Source organism: Gymnogyps californianus, chromosome 1, assembly GCF_018139145.2.
Source record: "Gymnogyps californianus isolate 813 chromosome 1, ASM1813914v2, whole genome shotgun sequence".
In the NCBI taxonomy this organism is placed as follows: Eukaryota; Metazoa; Chordata; class Aves; order Accipitriformes; family Cathartidae; genus Gymnogyps; species Gymnogyps californianus.
The window spans coordinates 157,716,760-157,738,004 of record NC_059471.1 but is presented as its reverse complement, the minus strand read 5'-3'; the positions used below and the strand labels follow the sequence as shown (position 1 = coordinate 157,738,004).

Sequence of the window (21,245 nt, the reverse complement as noted above, 5' to 3'; positions counted from 1 at the left end):
AACCTTAACAAGAAGTACGGGGAAAAGTGTGCTGCTCAAAGATTGCTGGAGCCTGCTGAACTCTCTTTTGTTTTTCTTCAGGACCCAGAAGCATTAGCTCAGCTAATGAAGTCTATGCCATTAACAAATGATGGAAAGTTCGTGCTTCTGAATGATCAGTCGGAAGAGGATGGAACCGTACATGAAGAAGGGGAGGAGTCAGAAGCATAAAACCCTCTTGTCGTTTCCTGCAGCCTGTGTGGGAGCAGGAAAAGCAGGGAGTCGTTTTGCAAGAATCTCTGGTTTTCAGTCATCTGCGCACACACAAGGCCAGCTTCTGTCTTCCTGCTCGAGAGAGCGCGGCATCTTTGCAGTGGAGTTTCCTCTGCATTTACAACGGAACAACAGCAGGACTTGGCCTTTGAGGCTTCTTGCATTTGTGAACGCGTAGTGTGTAGGTGTGTCTGGGAAGCTGACAATCGTCGGGAATGTTTCCATTAGCCCCTTGCTGCTGGCAGTTAGGACAGCACAGCTGTCAGCCACAAAGGGTTAATCTCATTTCTTCAGATTTACATGGCGAGCAGCCCACAATTCCACTGAAATTAGTGCAAGCTGTCAGCTCCTTTTACAAATATCAGGCCTCCGATTTCCTACCATAGTCAGTTTTCATAGTTTGCATGATTATGTGCATCTGAATGAAGGTTAAAAATGCACTATTTACTTTATTTTCAGATGAAGTTACTTTTAGTCTAGTTTTAAGTGTAACAAGATTTATCTTTTGTGCTAGCCTATTTACAAAACAATTTGTTAAACACTAAATTTTTCCTATTAATATAATCTATTTTTATATTGCATCTAGAAGAAGCTTACACAACAAATCTAAGTGCCTACTCTTACCTTCATGGGGACCACTCTCACACATTCTGTAATTAAATAATTGACATAATGTACCTCCTTGATTTATTACTCTAAATACCACTGACATGCAAACATCAGAAGTAGTCAATGAATGTGGCATGTTAGTTGTGTGCAGTTTTTCTATGGTTAGGTTTCTTAAAAGTTAAATTGCCAGAGATGATAATTGTAGGACAAATAAGTACTCTTATAATAAGAACTCTTTGTATTTTGAACATTACAGTGACATGCAACAGCTGAGTCTATCTACCAGCAATCTTTGGTTTTAAGAAACTGAGCAATAAAATGCTAGATTGTAAGTCTACAATGTATTGACTAGTCTTATAGTACCTTCCTGAAATTAGGCACTAGATACATTTGGCTATAAGTTTAGATTTTCTCCTCTCCAGTTTAACCTGAAAACATGAGAAACTGTACTTTGCAAGAACAAACAAAAATAAAGAAACAGTAGTTATTGGGGGGGGGGGGGGGGGGGGGTGTAATCTGTGGCATAGTGTGTATTAATCAAGATAAGGTAACTGGAACAAATGGCCAGAATTCCTCAAACTTAATTTAACTCAATCACTTACTAGGAAACTAGATTTTCTGTAAACAGAATCTGTGCTACAGCATCTGAAAGATCCCAGTTTGCAAATGTTTGACATGGAATAAATTTAATTTAGCTGGTTGTTGAATGTTTAAAAGAACCATGGAAGAAAACTGTTAGTAACTGACACAAACTTCTTCATAAATAAAAGCTGAAGCTGTCTTATTAAAAAAATTAACACCTGCTGAACTGATGTTACTGAAGACACTAAGAATGAGGTTCTCAAAATTGCATTTATTAACACAGTTTTATGTACATAATGTTCTCTACTCACAAACCAAAGAGACTGAGGTAACAAAATACCATTTTGTACAATGAGTTAGGAAACATTAAGTAAGTGTTACATTTGGTCCTTTGTACCTGAGAAGCTGAAAACACCTGTTGCTGATGGACGTCAGATGAAAACTCAAATTTACTTCTGATTACAGACCACATTAGGACCTCCAGAATCTACCCTTCAGCACCAGCAGTTCATTTCCCAGTGAAGCACAGACCAGCCGGGTGCTGCTGGGGCCATCACTTACCCTCAGTCAATGCAAATGCCTTTTGAGCTTGGGGCTGGAAGTGAGCGAGGCATCAGCTGTGCTCTGCTCCCCCAACCACGATGCTGCAAGGAGGAAGGGCAAGGCAGCTCCGTGGCTTCTGGCATAAAAGGGCACAGCACCATATCAGAAGCAGGCTGCCAGACCTCTGGAAGAGCAGCTGCTACCACTTCTACGTGCAACAGCCTTGTCACAAGACTGAACACACAAGGGCAGGGGTGGCAGCTGCCTTCTCAGGGAGGGAGACTGGCCTTCAGCCTGTTCTGCCCCTGTCTTGAAGGAAAAAAACCCTAGAGATCTGTTTTATGGCCCTGCAGGAAACTCATCATCATCACTTTCCTTTTATCACCTCTGGGAATTCTGAGTGAGCACGTTCGATTTAGTTTGGGGGATTTTTTGTTCTAGCTCCATTGTCTCATCTCCAGACAACCAGTTAGGGTCCATTTTGTTCCTATAATTGGAACAGGAGGGCAAAAGCAATGAAAACAGTAGTAGCACCACAGCAAGAATTTTGCACCTCTTCCAGATCCGGGGAGGGTGGGGGGGTGGATTTAATGCGACTCTCACTGACACAGAGGGGTGCGTGACATCCAAATCCAGGACCCACCTTGTATTTCAGATGAGAAAAGCTTTCTGCATGTATATGCTGCTACATGACAAAAAGAAGAAGGAAATACAAACTACAATCCTGTATTAGCAAGAATAGCTCTATTATCACTGTACATATTTGTGTGTATGTATATATTTTTGCCACGTATAGTATACATTCAGGTCTCCCAGATTAAACAGGGTGCTATAAAAATAGGCTTATGTCTTTCCTGTAGAATTTCCATCACCAGAACCACGTGAATTTGCTAACCACCATACATTAAGAAAATGCAGAGTTCAATTTATGTTCAACTGCAAAGTATTACCTATCTGAGATAGTGTCTTTCCAAAAAAAAAAAAAAAAAAAAAAGGAGAAGGGAAAATGCAAGTGCAGATTTTATTAGGGCACAGGTAATGTCTTGACTGTACATAGCTACCTAGCAAGTCCATCCTGGGGGAAACAAACACCATCTATACGTGATTCTGCAGTTGCTGTGGAAGAAGGAAGTGTAGTGCTTGGCCGCTCCAACCCAAGAACTTATGTGACTTCAGATGAGATAAGAATATGGAAATATGTACACTGCAATTGCAATAGTATGGAAATTAGCAGCAGCAGCAAGAACGCTGATCTCAGCAGCGCTACTGAGGGTTCGGTGCGGGCACAATTTGGTCAAAAAAGAAAGTGTACACAAGTTATGAAAAAATACCTGTATCAAAATAAAAAAGCAAAAATATAAAACAAGTAATGCAGCATTCTTTAGGGCAGTCTCTGCAGTTACAATGAATTAAAAATAAAAACTTTAATGAGCCCAGCTGATTTAAACCAGCCCATGAAGCTTCTGTGTCATGTTTTCAGAACCAACGAAAGGACTTTCCTATCAGTCTGGTCTTTCCAGTTGCAACAAAACATTTATCCTAGTTTTCTGAATGTTGAAGTGACTGGCGGGAAAGGGCGAATCAGAATTACATCAGGAATTGTCGTAACCAGTGACCCAAGGGTGGGTGGGTGGAACAATTTGAACCATGAAAACATTACCTTTTTTGTAATTAGAAAAGATGAAAGCAGCTGGCAAGTATGGTCTAAAAATATAGCTGAGAGTGCCAAAAAAACCCCCCAAAAAGTAATTCTCAGTTGGACTGACTAGAGTGGTTTATTCTAGTTAGTAAGACCTAGAAGTGTTCTATGTTCTGGGAGATTAAAAACACAACTATATCTTTCAATGAAAGTGGTGTTTACTTTTAAGCTAAGTCTAGCTACTTAAGTTAGGAATCTGAGTAACTCTTGCACAGTCTAGAACCTCTACTTGCAGGCATTAACAGATGTCATAATTATACAGGGTTCTCACAGTGTTCAGCAGCTTCTGAAGCCTGCAGTGCAATTATTGTTAATAATCAGGCATGTAAGACTGTATGAACAACACAGACGGTACAACAGACCTACAAAGGCTAGGAAATACAGAATTGAGGCTGAAACTTGCAATTAGGCACAACGTATTCATGAAGTGTAAGATCACTTAATATTTACAGACACCCATCACACAGTGTCTGGTCATAAAAGGAAGAGCTGATTGTGGTTCTGTCTTGGCTCTGGATTTCCTTACTTCTGTAGATGCAAATCAGACCTTCGGTATGAAATGAGAAGTAATTTATTACGTTAACTTCTCTGGTTTTCCCATTCTCTGATAGGGGGGAAAAAACAGCAGGGGAAAATAAATGCCTGACAGGATCCTAAGTTCCCACAGTGCAAATACTATCTATAGTAATAATAAGGGTTTGTGGAATAAAACATTAATAAGGATTTCCGTTTTGTGTAAGAGCTTTAACATACATTCACAACATACACTGTTAAACCTCCAGTGTAATCTGTGACTGCATTAAATACAACAGGACTGCAGAAAAACACATCTGAATTATTTTTTTGGACAACATACGCACAATATCTTGATTCAATTTTTTTTCCTGATTGAAGAGATGCACCAGTTCAAATATTAGACCAACGGCCTATGAGTCTTTTTTTTTTTTTAAATGCTATGTTAGAGATGCAAGAATGCATCTGAAAATTAGCAAGATTTTCTTTTATCTCCACATCTGTACTTTAAAATAACTACCTCCAAGGTCAACATTTTATATAATGATTTTCAATCTAAAGAAAGTGCTGTAAATAATGCAAACTCCTGAAAAATAGGAGTTTCTACAGGAAATATAGACAAACACAGACCTAGCCTCACTGGATGCTAGCATACTACTGTACATTTTCTCTTGGGTTTAACAGAGCAAGTAAATCATATCTAGAGCTTTTACCCCTACAGAGCGTTACTGGTAACGACAAGAACATGAATTATTTGAGTAAGTAATCATCACCCATACCAGCCATATCATTTCACAACAGGATCTGCAGGCGTAGAGTTGGAAAGATCTCCGTTGCTTCCTTTAACAGATTCCTCTACAAAAATAAAAAAGACATGTTTCATATTTAACATTTTATTCAAGGCAGTAAAAACAAAGTCTTAGTGTATATATTATGCTGATGTCGTAACACACTTGATACAGTATACCATGGTCGGCATATGCAAACTGACCTTGCAGCACAAAGGGTCCTGGCCCTATGAAGAAATCTGTATTTGGGGTGAAAGGTTTCTTCTATCAGTAGAACTTGTGTAAAGATTACATATACATGCTCACACATTTTGCAGAGTCCAAGTCCAAATATTACAGTAGAAGGCAAAGATACTACCATGTTCAAAACTTTTCACCCTGGTATGCGTTTCAAGGTTTTCTCACCACAAAACACATTTTTCAGGGAACTGAACATGTATCACAATAGAGAATACTTAACCTAAAATATAATTAACTGATGTTCTACAGAATGCTCTCCTAAAGAAGCCAGGGTAATACGTCTATTCTTACCACAATGCTTGTAGGGGTTTTTTTGTTTGTTTTGGTTTGGGGTTTTGGGGGGTTTTTTGAGTTGAACAATTACTTGAGCAACTTCACTGAATATGATCAAATATAAATTCATCCTAAAAGACTTTTTTCTTTATGAACTGTTTTCCTAGTGCAGAAGAATTGATCTTTGGCTCCAGTGACTAATCTCACAGGTCACTTGTGCCTTTGTCAGAACGACAGTGGAAAATTATTTACCAATTTCATTTTTAATATACTGCTACCTGAGTTTCTAACTGAGTGACTGAACTGCACTTCTGTATCTTAATCCTCGGGAGCATTCTCATTTCTTTGAAAACAATTTTCCCATACCCAAGAGAATCTTCCAGAATTCATGAGGGAGAATATATAAGCATGAATATAAAACACAAAATACCTGTGTTACCTAGTCAAGAGACCATACCACAAATTAAGATCTTACCCTTTGAATATAATTCAATGGTAGACCAAAACGTATCATAAACATCTGAAAGTCAGGTATAGTATCTGCATCATCTGCCTACATGAGTTGAAAAACAGCTGGTAAGCAACCGGTGAAAAACACCAGTTTATTTCACACCAGCTAAGGTTGTGCAGAAAAGGCTGTCATTGTCAAAATCGGAAATTGAGAGGCTAAGTATGATGCTGAAGTTACTGAATTTAGTATTACTGCAAGTATGCAATTCTCCCTGTCCCAGATTTTTTTGGTTGGTTGGTTTTTTTGGTTTCCCCCCCACCCCAGAAGCTAAGCTTGAATTTCATGCATTCCAAAGGCCTCTGAGCTGTTCTTGACTCCTCGATCACCCTTGACCCCATAAAACTCTTTCTGGAATACTGAATCAACCCACTAGCAAGAAAGCAGCTATGGAAAAAAAGAAAAAAAGCACCTTCTCTACTAAGGCACACTCTCTCATGAGCCAAAATGTTCTACGTATAGCATTCACTCACCTTCTTTTTCTTTCTTTTCCTGGTTTTCTTCTGCTGCAGTTTTGTCTGCTCTGAAAAAAATTCTTGCACTACTTAGTGAGAAATACAGGAGTTCAAATTCCTAAGGGAAAATATTCAGAAGAGGAGTGTCAGTGTATCACACGAATGAATTTGTAGACAGGTATAAATGGGATTTTTCAGAAGCATCTAAGGTAACTAAATTTCAATATCTAAATCACTTAAATGCTTTTGAAAAATCTTCCTCCATTCATACCTTGTTCACATGCATTTTACAAAGCAAATGTCAGCCAAAAACTTTAAAGGGTAATTTAAGCAAAGCAGCATCAGTGCAATAAATCTGTCACTAATCTACTGAGGCTGAAAATGAGGTTTGTAGCATCAGTGAGGATTTGGAGCAACTTGCCCATGGAAAATCATGCAAGCCAATAATTTAAAATGACCACAAGCTTGATCAGTTTCTGAACAAGTCTGGGGTTTTTAACCACAGAGGACCAAACACAGTGCACACTCGTGGGAGTCATAAGGACAGACAGGGCTTTATCTATTTCAACAACAGATGTGCTTTTACAGAATGTAATCATGAGCTATTTATAAAAAGCCAAATACACATTTGTCCCATAGCCTCCTCAAATCAAGAGGGGAGAGAGAAAGAGAGAAAGCATTTACACCACCGATGAAACCTGAACTCCTATGCTTCAAAATTCAAATGCATCTTTCCTCTATTTGACAGCTGGTGCATCATTCAACTTAGCAGCTCAGAATTAACACCCAAGCAACTCTGAGGGTTCACAGTGTTATGTAAAATTTTTGTTGGAAGAAATTTAATGAAAAATTTATTCTCTTCTATTTAAGCATTTAGGTTTTAGTTGCATTAGATTTCAAACTTCATGGGACAAAGAATTCCAATCAACCAGGTCAAGTTCCTGCCTCACTCAAATACCACAAACACTTATGACACCCCCTTCAGATCACACACCTCAAGTCTTTATACTCTTTTTGCATTGCTGCTGTAGACAATGCTCTATGTTTTTTGCTCTTGAAAAGCTCCGTCAGAAAAGAGATACCTGAATTGTGATGGGTAAGTGCAGAACTCAATACAGAACAGATAACTAGACCCTTGCTATACCTGTAAACAAACTTCCAGTCGCTTGTGGGTAAGGTTCATAGTTTGTAGTAGTTTTTCATCTTGATTAGTGGACTGCACATTCTGTTGCTTAGCTACTGCTCTTATTTCCTTCACGTACTTCTCTCTAACAGACTGGAACCAGTGCAGAGAATCAAACTCCTGGTACTGATCCAAAAGCTTCAGAATGTAAGCCACACCTATAGTCATTAACAAACCACGTACCAAAGTCAACATGCAATTTGTAAAATGTTTTGTCAATATCTTTAACGGATCAGCCTAAGTTGATAATTCCCACACAAATTACATTTAAATTGCAATTAATTTACAATTAAATCTAACAGGAAAAAAAATCATAACAAAGAACAAGCTTCAATTTTTTAAAACCTCACAACTTATGCAAAGACTTGCATACCTTCTCATCTGCTGAGATCTGCAAGCTTTTAAAGAAATTGGGGAGCACCGACATACAACAAAACTGTCTGCTCCCATACTCAGCTATTCCATGCTTAGGAGACTCTGAACACAACAATAGCCCTCAAAGCCATTGTGCTGAAGCCAAGACAACCCAAATTTAAATTATGGAAATTTTTAATTATGGGAACACACAAAATATAAACAAAACTCTTCTTGCAAATATCCATTATGTTGGCTTACCCAAAGGCTAGTCAGTGTGCTGAAAAACTTACCCATGGCAAACCCATCGTCAGTGAAAGCTGCTCCACTTTTGTTCTTCTTATTCAATTTCTCCTTGCAACTGATTGAATGCTCTACAAAATTGAGGGTCTGAAAGAGTGAAAACCTGTCTTGGAATCATCAAGAGACACTCACAGATTTTAAAATGTATTCACATACGTGCTGTTACCTACAAATACAGTTCCATGCCCAAAACTATGCTAATTGTGTCTCACATCATTAGGCATTTTTGTACGAAAACTTGTCCTTTTTATGGATTTTTTGGGAAGAAAGTAAGTTAAGCTTTGGAAAACATTTGCATATGCATAAGTAAAAAACCAAAGGTTCATCTTTGCTGTTCTTGTCAGACTATTACTTCGCATTCTCTTGGTGATTACTAGAGGTAAACATGTAAACAAGTAAAGGATAATTAAAATAGCCCAGGTTCCTGGAAAGCTTAAAGATACTGTGTTTTAAAGCTACAGTATGTTATTTCACTCTATTTAGAAAACAGTAAAAACATTTCAACAGTCTTCCATTTACAATGATGTTGAACAATAGATCCAGTTAGTAATACTGAGCAATGAGTATGTGTATACAATAACTACTCTTGAGACATGGAAATGTGTGTACATTAACAACTGCTTGAAAACCTATGACAGTTTAAAATTTAACTACACTGAAATGCCTTTTTAAGACTAAAATGGACGGTATATTCCTGAAACTATATTTATCAGAAAAAATCCACAAATGGGAAGGAAAAAGACCAAAAAGTATTTGTCATAAGCCTTTACTTTCCCTCACTTCTATCACCATGACATACCTGTCCTCTCACAGTCTTAAGTTTACAGCTCATCGACATTCCAAAATTAGTTTCTAAAATGGGATGTTACACATGAATGTTCAGATCATTTAGGCCTGCAAACTGAACTACTTCCAAACGCCCAGAATGCTGCACTCAAGTGTGCATCACCTCAATTCAGCTGGACACTTTCTAAACAAAGCTTACTCACAAAAGCAGGTCCAATTGCAATAGAGAGGGCCCCAATTTTACTGCATTAGAACATGACATTAAAAGAGCCTAAAGATACCTAATGTGATGCAGAAAAAGCACACACGAGAGAGCTGAAGAACATGGGTTTAAACTCCCTTCATCCTTGCTGTTCCAATTCCTCCTTTTTCATCTTGGCTTCTCCAAATTTGATTCAAACAGGAGACTAAGTTTTTAAAGTTACCTTTTGAGTGCTAGTACATTAATTGATGTAAATAAAGAAGAACATGGCTTATCATTAAAAAACTATCAACAAAGCCATGCTCAAAACAATCCCACTCATAATCAGGGAAGAAAGTAGAATATGCTAGTAGACTATGTCAACAGCCTAATACAAAATATTTAAACACAAACCTGATCTGATACTTTTTTTTAAAATAAGTACTGGTACACACAATGCAAATACTAACCAGCGGGGGAACAATTATATAGAAGTTCCGCAAATGCATATTCTTTGGACTGCGGAATTCAGGAGCAAATACATCCACAAGCATTTTGAAGTACTCCGTTCCTTCTGCAAAGTTACGCGTGAGGTCACTGAGGACAGAGTCCAACTGCCTGCAAAGGATAAGCAGTGCGTTACCTGGTTTGTGCTAGAACTTTCTTTGCTTACTCACCCCTTGGGGTAACAACCCTCTCTTCACCCTTTGGCTACACCCACAATCCAGTATTTGGATCACAGTGTCCAAGATTACACCCTACCTCTACAACTACCTTGAACCATGTTGATTGATTTATTTGCTCAAAAAATCTATGAGTAGAATACTTGCATCTTTTTTTTCTAAGGCCCTGAACATTCTAAAAGTAGATGTCAGACACGTGGTGAGGAAAGCTTGTTAGCCCTTAAACCACAAGGATTTTCTTAAGACACCAGGTTCTAACAGTCTATTAGTACAAATGCCACTTCACATTTTTAAAACAACTGCTTCTACTTTCTCTGCTTTAAAAAGCAGCAAATATTTTTGTATTAAGTCAGTTGAACTTTTAACACACACACACAAAATGCAACTAATAGCTGTATTTATGACTTTAAAATTACAATTCTCTCATCCCATCCCTTGCCCCAGACCTCAAAAGCACGATGTTAGGGTACCTTGCTGCTTTTTGTGTTTCTTCTGAGAGTCCTTCTTCTTTCACCAGCTCTTCAAAGTTAACGATATCTTCCAGATCAGGAACAAACCTGAAAACTTACTGTCTGTTAGGATTATGCTCAACTGTCTATGTTCACTGAAGTATCTACCATAATATATAATTTAGTTCATTTAGTCTTCTGTGCTCAAACTACTTACTTGAAGTTATTTCATATCTGCCATACCATTCTCATCCAGGCACTATTAACTTCACTTCTAAACACACACAACATTATTTGTACTTCTGCTTTTACCAGGCTACCATCTCCTCTCTCTAGCACTTGCTGCCCTTGATAACTGTAAGTTGACTACTTGCAAGAAAACCAACTATTTCTTTGTATGTAAAACTCACAATGTTTTAATGACCTTACATAAACACAGACAATCATCTGTACAGAAAGAAGTATCACAGACATGTTTTTTCCAAGTTCCTCAAGGCTTGTACTCTTTTTCCTTAATGCACCCTCAAAGTGATTAACATCAGGAATTACTGACTTAATTAAGGACTAATGACTTACATGTACATTCTATTAACTCTTTTGCAGCGTTCTTCCATAGAATTTGTTTGATTTTTAGTGGTTTATGGAATGATTGTACAGTTCTGAATTCCAGCACTGTCTTTGATAATTCCACTCCAATGAAGTCATGAAAACCAGACATTTTCAAAAGTTACGGGGGAGGGGTAAGAACCTAGGGAATATCAGCATGAATAGGGAGCAAGGGAATGAGAAGGAGCAAACAGAAAAATGAAATATTTGTGGAAGTACCTAATTGCACTACTACAGCAGTGAAGTCCACCAGATCTTATCATTCGTACATAACCCATAGCGTTGCCTTTAAAAACAAGAAAAAACAAGGAAGTAATTTATAATTACTTAAATACACACACACTCTTCGTAACTCTTATAAGCTCTAAAATGTAAATTAAAGTTGCCATATAGTTCTGGCAAAGAAATTGTTCTGAAAGCCAAGTTAAAAAAGTTACACTGAGCCCCAGTATCAAAAGTCTATGTAGAGAAATAAAACACAAATGCATCATCTAGCAAGGTTGTGTTCACTTTCATTGTAGCATAAGGGCCAAATAGTACAAACTCTTTCCACTGGGCACGCTAAACACTTGCAAGTTCAGATCAGTCCTGCACATCTACACCATCAATGGCTGAAACACCATTGTAATGTCATGCATCACCCAAAGTTACTTCAGCTGGATATATGGCCATTTTCTGAAATACATGAACTTAAGAGTACTATTTTTTTACTGGGAAATACACTCAATCTGGATAAAAGTCAGTTCCATAACATAAAGAAAAGAGGAACTTGAAAGGGAACAGGCATCTGTGCAAGCTGCAGCTATATTTTAGATTAAGACATGCAAGGGCCATTTCTGTGTAATTAGATAGGAGTATTTATTTCACATGGGGTACAAGTGAAGTACTTTCCATCTGACTGGAGTTAAATCTAGTTTTAGTCTGAGCTAAAAGTTCAGTTACTAGACGATGAAGATCTCTTCCATTAATAACATTTATAACATTGTCTTAGATAGCATTTCATACCAATTTGACTTATGAGTTGCCTGAACTGGTCAAGATAGCTCTGCCCATCCGGGGTTATTCCAAGTTTTCTGATGCCGCGGTTGAATTTATCTGCTCTTTCAAAGGGATACTAGAAAAATATTTTAGAACAATTTGTAAGAATAATTACCTATCCTTAAAAAAAACTTTTTTTCATCATGTCAATACAATTCTACTTGCAATGTATTCCTACTTCACATGTACAGCTTCATTTCTTTTTTTAATTAAATTATACACCTGCCTGTCTATATTAGTTCACAAAAGTCATTTGGCTAAGCCACTTCGGCAAGCTGAGAAGTGAAATAGAAGTGTTACTGTGAATGAGAAAGTATTCCTAAAAGAAATAAGCATTTGACATACAAAGAAGCTGACAGTCTATTTTACTAAATACATTGTCTCTCACATTTTTGAGAAATCAATTTTCCAGCATGGAAAAATGAGACCTTAGTCCCCAAATCTTGACATACTGGAATAAGTGCTACATGTTCACACCATTTTGGATTCAATTTGAATAATCTTATTATTCAAAACTGACAACAACTGTTAAGCATGATTTGGACCAGAAGTTTAGAATCTCCAATAGACTATGACTCCATCAAATCATCGTTTTCAGGTCACCAAGAGAATGATTTTAGCCAACCTCATATTTACAGAGGAGCCAGAATGAAACAAAGCCATCCTGAACACAGACACTTGTAACACTGCATTTGCTAGGACAAAAGCTGTCACTTTGTCTGGAGAAACACATTTAAATAATAGGAACATTACAGTTTGGTGTACCCTCAGTCACATGAAAGCAGCACTTCTTTTAGCCAAGCTACTCTCAATCCTTCAAAAATTACTATACCTTGTGATCATTTTGATCCTTGACTTCCCTGAAGAATCTGATGTCTTTGATAAGTCTGGATTTTATATGTTCATCATACATGAACTGGCTAAAAATATAAAACTTTTTCCTCAAAAATTGGTAAGTGAAGTTTACCTAGAAGAAAAAAAAAGTCAGATCAAGAAAGTTAGCAAAGTAACAAGCATATCTAGCAACCCATTTTCAGTAGATTCCTCAGTAACTTGTAGTTATATGGAACCTTCTACTCAATTTACTTAAATATGTTATTCTCAACTTATCTTTTTCATTTCACTGTTTTTAAAAAAAAAAAAAAAAAAAAAAAAGAGTGAAAGAGAGAGAGAGAGAGAGAGAGAGAAGCCTTCTCCTGGAAGGCCTACTCTCCCCTCCAGGAAGGGCAGAAGGACCAAGGGACAAGTTATCTATTTCAGTTCGATGACCTGCCCTACACAGCCATTAGTTTATGTCTGGAATATCCTGTAACTGTCCTTTTGAAGCAACACAAACACTTCAAGTTGAAAAGGGCACACAAGCTCAACTTCCTCCATCAAGTTGTGGTATCTGCATAACCTCCTGACACACCTTTTCACTTCCTCAAAGTTTTCTAAAACACTTTCCCATAAGGCAGAAGCACACTTCCACCCTACACATCTCAATTACTTCTCATGTCTGCATAAACAACTTTACTCACAATCAGAAGTGAATAAATCTACATCCCCAAGAAATAATGTGAGTAACAGCATTTTTTTTGAGTAACTGAAGTCCCCACTCTCAGAAGAATAGTGCAAGGGAAGTTATTTCCAATAGTGTAAGAAATCATGAAAACCTTATTTTTCTAATCAGTTCCACTTTTAAAGTAATGACTTGAGAGGGGGTTCAATCTTTCAGCAAGTTTGTTTTAGTTTTGGGGTTTTTTTGATAGGGCCAGAAGAATGGGAAAAAGAAAACAGCAGAGAGGTAGAAAGAAGCTGAGCAGCAGATTGGAAAGCACCAACCTGAAAATACCTTTGGCACTGTCTCCAAACTTGAGAACCACAATGATAAATTCCTGCTGCAGTAGGCATGCCACAGGAAGTGCCCTTATCTACCTTGCAAAGAGGTAAATGCCTTTGGCTGGTTAAAATGACCACCTACACTACAGACATCATTAAAAGCATTGCAGTAAGAAGTTGCAGTCTTCCAATAAATGATCAGAGATCTGTAGCTTTTATTTCACAAATTGAAAAGCTGATGTTTCTTAAGCTTAACGATTACAAGAGGAACTTAAAAAATTAACATTGCATTTCTTCAAGATTTGCTTTAACTGCAGCAAAAGTACCCATCTACTAAGTATCAATAAGGAGAAACTTAGAGCATGCTCATTTATGCAGGCAGCTTAGAAATCAAAATATTTTACTATGCTAGTTCGATAAGTATTATTTATCTTTACTGAAATTCAGAGTCCCACCAGAACACCTATATCTTCTTTGATGTGTTTTTAGATCTCTTCATTAACTTTTATGAAACAACTGGAAGTGGCATAACTCCCAAGAGATTGTGATATTGATTTGTGTCGTCCAAGAACTGATTTGTTTTATTGATACACACAGAACATTATTATTGCATTATTAAAACTGCACAACCAAATAAATCATTAGGAGATGCAACAGTTTGGAGGCTTTTGTGCACTATTAAAAAAAATCCAACAACAGCGCAAAAGATACTCACTGTTGTGTTCATTATTCCTGTTCCATGAGTTCGAATTGAATTAGCAATGTGTCGGATATTGATAGTGTTCAAGTGTTTGTTATTACTTGTTCTTTCAATGAAGATCTGGCAGGCAGGGAGGGGGAAAAAAAAGGTTATTTACCCAAAACTGATTCTGTGATGAATTATCAGTCTAGGTAGCCCACATCCTATTTCTGAGAGCAGCTAATAACTGGTGATTAGGGAAAGAACCAAGAAAATACAGCCTGCATACAATAAAGTTTATCTGGTAGGTTCTTCCGATTTCTGCAAAGCAGTGATTCAACAATTCCAAGGCACATGTTGCACCCAAACTCTCATTATTTATTGAGACTATATCCTACATTAATTGCTCTAAACTCTTTTGGCCCCTGTTTGTACTTTTGGCCCCACTATATACCATGGCAATGAGTTCCACTACTGAATTATGTGCTATGAGAAAAAGTACTTCCTTTAAGGAAGCCGCTCATTTTTGTAGCGGGCTCCTTGTTCTCACATTGTGAGAAACCACAAAGGGTTGTTCCTTGTACATGTTCTCCATGTCATTCACTGCTTCATCTCTCTAATAATCCATTTTCAGATAGCCTTTTTAAGCTGAAAAATCACGTCCTTAGTATGTCCTTATATAGCAGCCAATTATCCTTGCTGCCTTCTCCTAGCTTCACTGGAATATTTGACATGGAGTGATCCTACTGGCACACCATACTCAAAATATACTTAGAGAACATTCTCCAAGACCTATCTACAGCATCCCCAAAGATGTTTTTCTAGAGCAGCAATAGCTATTTTACAGCTTGTTATTATGTATGTTCAGCTTGGGTTTTTCTTACATGTATACTACTCTGTATTTCTCAATCTCTTCAAATCAGAGCCAAATCCAAGAAAAAGTATGGTATGTACCTTACCTGATTATTCAGATTGTAGAGGTAGCGGGACACAAAAACATGAATATTTCTCATGATTTCCAAAACATCCAGACCCTGAAACAATATTATCTATTGAGAATTATTATGATAAAAATTCTCAAGAACTACTGACATGCCTAACCACTAAGGTGTGCACATACTATTTCTGTAGTTACTTGAAAGCATTTCAGAAAGCAATGTTTTTCCTTTGCAAAATGAAGAATCTCTTAACAATTTTTGTTCAGTGTCTAAGATAATGCTTAGAAGAGAAAAAAGAAGCTCAGCTCACGTTTTAACATTTACACTTCTGCCTGTTTTTTTTTTCCAGCTTCCCCTGAAACTAAGGAATCTTCCAGTCTATTCCACAAGCCCCAATTAAAGAAAAATAAAAAAAATTTAAAAAATTGAGATTTGGCTGTTCTCAGATTCCAGAAAATAGAATCTTGCCTTACAGATTTCTAGACACAGATTTCTAAAGAGATGTAAGCAACTAGCTGCTTTTTGATATCATTTTGCCCAACCTGTCTAGAAGACTGAAGTTGTGTATTTACAATATAAGTTTTACAATTGTTTTGCCTGAAGGAGCCCCTTTAGTATCATTGTGCATAGAGAGGATGCTATTTAATCTATACACTCTGTTTCCAGTTGTGCCAAGGATTTTATCAGGATTTTGCTGGGGCTGGGGAGGGAATGGTGTGGGGAGGGTGTCCTTGTTTTGAAGTAAAGCTCATACCAGAATGAATGTTATGAAACCAATGTGAAATGATTTAATTCTTTATAACAACGTGATGGTCAAATATTGACAATAGAAAGCCGAAGCCAGAAACAGAAACTAATCCACAGCACTTTTGTACCAAGAAGCAGCTAAGAGTTCTTAGTTCTATGCCCTCTTTCAACTTAGGAAGACACAGCCATCATGAACATTAGAAAAAAAGAGGCTGTATTTCTAAGAGCTTTCACCAATGTGCTAACCCTAATGAAGGAATGAAGCTAACTGCCAAAAATATCCAAGATACTAAAACTCTTGAAGGAAAGCCTTCAGAAATACACAAGTTGTATTTCTTTTGCACTGACCCTGTAACAGTGAATGCCTTCACCATTAACTTGATGAAACTACTACTTTACTGTATATGTAACCATGTTTAGCAGTTTCTAGGAGGCTCTGAGTCACTCTCCTATTAAGCTAAGCATGGATGTCCCAAAGTCCTCGATGTCCAGTCTGTGAAACAGTTTCTCTTGATGATCACTAAGCAGAACCTGCTGAGAAGCAAGCAATAAACCAGGGAAAAGACCCACCATTCAAAGGTCATTCCAGACTTGTGACAGTTGTATTCCAGATGTATTGCTTGCCAAACTGCTGATACTGAATTTTCAAGAAAATGTTCTCTGACTTTGTATACCCGATTTCATTTTATTAAATCTTATGCTAAAAAATGAATGACACAAGTCCAACATGAAATTAACTGACATCGGTGTTATCTCCAAAGGTAGATAAAGATCCTGTCTCAGAAGTCAACCAGAAATTAGAGGTCACTTTTTCCAAACAGTTCTCTAATCTTGGGTACTTTCATTTTAACAACTCTGTCCTTTGAATAGCTAGCTAGTATGACAGTGTAATGGAACAAATGATATTTATATCCTGTGGGCACTGTACCTGTTCCAGAGTCTGGCTGGGAAGATGTGCTTCAGTCATACTTAAACCATAGCGTTGAGTTGCTAGGTTTCTCATTTCACTGTAGGTGGCCCAGTCATGAAGAGCTACAGTCGTTAAGTTGTAGAAGGTCTTGTCCAAATAGTGAGTTACATAAGCTGTAAACACACAGAAAGATGAACTAAAATACTACTACCTATTTAGTTAGGGAAGTGTGGAAAGAAGTGAAAAGATATACTAAGTCAAAGTGTAAGAGATTAAAGTAATGGAATCAAGAAAATGTGTAACTCCTCACCTTTTATGTCAATGAATCGATTGAAAAAACGTATTGGGTTCAGAAAGAAGAAGTGAGCTAGATCCTTCATACCAACTCTGAAGGGGTTTCTGTCATCCAGCTTTAGGTGGGTATGAACTGATAAGCGCAGGTCCTTTTCTATCTCCTTACATAATTTGTCCAGCAAGTGCTATTCAGGGAAGTTAAAAAAAGAGTCATGTTCAGTGTCCGCTTACAATGCCATGTTAGCAGAACTAACATCTCTCTCCAGAGATACATAAAAGAATGATGAAACTAGTGAAGACAACTTTACTTTGGCAGGGCCACATAAGTCAAAGTGAATCAATACTCAGGAACCAGAAGGATATTTATTTCCTGTGTTCTTGTTCTAGTAGACAATAGCAAGAAAAAGCTACATAGCTCAGAAAAGGTAAAGGTTTAGCTACCTAATGCCATTCTGTACATGATTAAAACTTCCACATAGAGTTTAACACAATTTAAACTTAAGTATTCTCACTTCTCATCTTAAGGGGAACTAGACTTCGGGCTATCTATCTAGATAACAATAAGACCCAACTCAGTGAGGAAGAGTCTTGCAATAAGCAATTTGGCCTGATTTTCTGCAGAATATGTAATGTTTGGTTTTGAACTAGTCAAACAAAGAGTGGTTCAAAGGTTAAAACCTAGGACTTGGTAGATCTGAAGTCACATTTTCTCTCTGCCAAACTTCCTTCGTAATTCTAGATAATAATTCACTAGAGAGGCCACCTACATTTACAGAGCCTTCACTCCTAAAAGCCATGCATACATACTAAGAACAGTAGTACTTATTTTAGGCATTCATACAAGCAGAAGCTAATCTGACAAAAAGCACTCCTCTGTCTGCATAGTCAAATCTGTAACTGAGGTTTTGCCAACTTACGTAATTTAGAGCACAGTATTTTCATGTTCCCAGCCAACACAGATACCATTAACAACAGGTCTTAAATAACCAAAATCATCAATGAACACTTTCTTATTTATTAAAATACTTCACACCAATCTCAAAGGTCTCTGTGCTGTTTTTATAGATCATATCAGGTTTGGTACAATAGATGCTGGCCTATAAGGTATTCCAAACATAGCATTGCCTTTAATTTCCATTCACAACAAATTACCTCATTGAGCACTTCCATGATTTCTTTGTCATAGCATTCCAGAAGCACCTCATAAGATTCCAAGTGTCTTGCATGCATCATAGCAGGTACACAGTCCCGTAGTGCACTAAACATATACTGAAAAAAGAAACTATTATGCTTAACGAACAGATTGACAGACACATCAACAGCATCTCAAACAGTGTTCAAAGCTAACAAACAAATCGAAATCGCTAGTCTTCCCACTTTTATTAAAAACAGACTTCATAAACCCTACTGAAGTTTCCTGTCCTTAATGTGTTCATCTGAAGTATTTAGTTGCTACTGATCCGTTTACTGGAAGGTCATAATTATTAGCTATTTCATCTGAAATTATTTGCACTACATTCATTTTAGTACTGTAATTGGCCATGGCATGCACAATATTGGAACAGATGATTTATTTTTATCAGGATTAGCATGCCAAAGCATGATTCACTTCTAAGCAAATACCTGATACTTCAAAGGGGGGAGGAGAGATGGGGGGTGGAAAAAGCTACAGGACAACTATCCCACACAGCATCACTGAACATAGTGATACGTGCTTTAGAAATACGTAACCACAATGCAGAACAAAGGCTTTTAATGTTCAAGTCTAGCAAAAGGTGTTCATTTCAAATTAGAATGAATGGAGAGATGAACAAGGAGACAGACAGGCACACAGAGACCCAGAGTCAACAATAGCAACCTGAGATTTTTAGAGCAATCTAACAGACATACTTTAATTAGATTTAGAACAAAGATTGCTTTTATATCCTCCAGACTGAGAAGAAATTTCTGCCTCAGTAGTAACTCTTGCCTGGGTTTTACCTTTTTTTTTTTTTTAAGCTTTATCCTGAAGAGTTTCAGTCTAACCTTTCTCCTCTCCTCCTCTGAATCCCTCCCACTACAGTGGCTTGTTAAACTAAGTTGCTAACATTACTACTTACATGCAGTCTAGCAGAATCAACCGCATTTTCATACACATCATCTAAATAGATTGGAAAGACTGCTCGATGCCAGTATAAGAAACAACAGTCACATTGTGCTCGAACTCTAGAATACAAGATTACTTATTAGACCCAGAATTGGAAGAAGCCATTCTTCTAACACAGTGATAACTTATTTTAGTGTGTTTAAAGACAACTGCTTTTCAAGCCAAGTTTTACATGGTTACTTTAATGTTCCAGGTGCATTGTCCTTCAAAAGAAAGTTCTTTAATAAAGAACTTTTTATTTCTTGTTTTCCTCTAGGCTATTTATAAATAAAAGGTACCTGCTTTAAAAAAAAAAAGGTTTACTCAGTCTCTGAAAGAATTAAACCTTACATTACAGCAAAATCCTAAATAACTATTTCCTTATTGCGTGCAATTAGTAGCCTAGAGGTCAAACATATATTCTAAGTTTCTCCTGTAAGTCAAAAAAGAGAAACAGGCCTCTCCTGATACAACCTGTGTACGACACCTATCCCAGGAATTTATCCCGCGAGTCATCCACTGAAGGCATTTGTCTCTCTCCATAAAGTATGCATGAAACCCAGATATTCACCTCGCTTTCAGATGGCCAACATTATGTAACTTCAGAGTCCACTGAAACTACAGCAGCAGTAAAACACGGTGTCATATGTGAACTAACAGCCTGATCTCCCAAACAGACTGGTATTAACTCGTAACTTTTGGGTTTGGGTTAAGAGGAAGACTTTAGCTTAACATAAAGCCAAGTCATCCAAGAAAGTGACAGAACTTCTAAACAATCAGAGAAGTGGATTACCTAATTGGCAACAGTTAGGTAAAATATGACTTGCCCAAAGACCAGCGAGCTTCAGGCTTAGATCTGGAATTCTTTCTGTCCATCCCTAGTCTACAATACATGCAAAAATCACCACCAGCATGCAGCTACCAGATTTTGCAATTCACACTGTGAAGATCCATCTCCCCCAGCGCCACTACACTGCCTTCTATATATTACGTGCCACTGCTTACCGCTCTGTAAGTTCACTGATCAAGTCTAGTTTTTTCAGAACTAACTGAAGAGGAATGAGTTCTTCATCTTTAAAAGTTTTCTGTGCAAATGAAGGGGGGGGGGAGAAGGAAAAAAAGATAAGATTATATTTCTTTATAAGATACTACACCAAACAAGTAAAGCTCTGGAACAATCATGGCACTTACCATCTGTGTTCCCACACTTAGTGCAAGGGAAACAATTAGTCGCCTCTGTTTTGTACTTGGCCCATTGAGGGTGTTCTCAGCCAACACCAAAGCAGAGAGGACATCCAGGCGTTGCTCACTGTACTTTTTATCAGAAATTACTCTTTTCTTGATGACAGAAAAAGACACAGAAATTCAGAGAAAAGTTACCTAAGCCCAAAAACAACAGCTTACCTCTTCTTTCCAAAGCTTATGGACTTGTCATAAACTGAGTATTTCCACAAACAAATTATGTTTTGTGAACAGAGCTAACCGAATCCAGATTCACTTACTCTGTCATTTCAGTGGTATAACCTATCTATACACTTGGAATATGTGCAGTTCAGCATGAACATGGGTCAGGTCATACACTATACAAATACTGTGCAACCAGCATGTGACTGCATGCCAATTTTAGTTCTAAGGTATATGTAATTTTAAATTTTTTTAATTATTTTTTAATCAGTTGGTAACAAA

General features: G+C 37.4%; 2 protein-coding genes across 3 annotated transcripts in view; one reads left to right on the top strand and one right to left on the bottom strand.

The window, feature by feature from the left end:
* The window catches only part of APPL2 (adaptor protein, phosphotyrosine interacting with PH domain and leucine zipper 2), a 40,046-nt gene extending 38,696 nt beyond the window's left edge, over nt 1-1,350 (top strand). Inside the window, exon 21 of the mRNA XM_050893653.1 lies at nt 82-1,350. Within this exon, the coding sequence (XP_050749610.1) occupies nt 82-210 (129 nt within the window). The 3' untranslated portion in view covers nt 211-1,350. The remainder of the gene's footprint in view (nt 1-81) is intronic.
* Nucleotides 1,351-2,986: 1,636 nt separating this feature from the next.
* Nucleotides 2,987-21,245, bottom strand: part of WASHC4 (WASH complex subunit 4) — a 41,729-nt gene continuing 23,470 nt past the window's right edge. Inside the window, exons 17-34 of one of the 2 annotated variants that reach the window (XM_050908452.1) lie at nt 20,751-20,897; nt 20,565-20,644; nt 19,534-19,639; nt 18,587-18,703; nt 17,451-17,619; nt 17,159-17,313; nt 15,505-15,579; nt 14,582-14,686; nt 12,878-13,012; nt 12,013-12,121; nt 11,227-11,293; nt 10,423-10,509; nt 9,740-9,887; nt 8,293-8,389; nt 7,607-7,803; nt 6,481-6,580; nt 4,978-5,053; nt 2,987-4,289 (exon numbers count right to left, since the gene is read on the bottom strand). In XM_050908452.1, coding sequence (XP_050764409.1) covers nt 4,986-5,053; nt 6,481-6,580; nt 7,607-7,803; nt 8,293-8,389; nt 9,740-9,887; nt 10,423-10,509; nt 11,227-11,293; nt 12,013-12,121; nt 12,878-13,012; nt 14,582-14,686; nt 15,505-15,579; nt 17,159-17,313; nt 17,451-17,619; nt 18,587-18,703; nt 19,534-19,639; nt 20,565-20,644; nt 20,751-20,897 — 1,962 coding nt within the window. In that variant the 3' untranslated portion in view covers nt 2,987-4,289; nt 4,978-4,985. The remainder of the gene's footprint in view (nt 4,290-4,977; nt 5,054-6,480; nt 6,581-7,606; nt 7,804-8,292; nt 8,390-9,739; nt 9,888-10,422; nt 10,510-11,226; nt 11,294-12,012; nt 12,122-12,877; nt 13,013-14,581; nt 14,687-15,504; nt 15,580-17,158; nt 17,314-17,450; nt 17,620-18,586; nt 18,704-19,533; nt 19,640-20,564; nt 20,645-20,750; nt 20,898-21,245) is intronic. The other variant, XM_050908443.1, reaches the window with a different exon arrangement.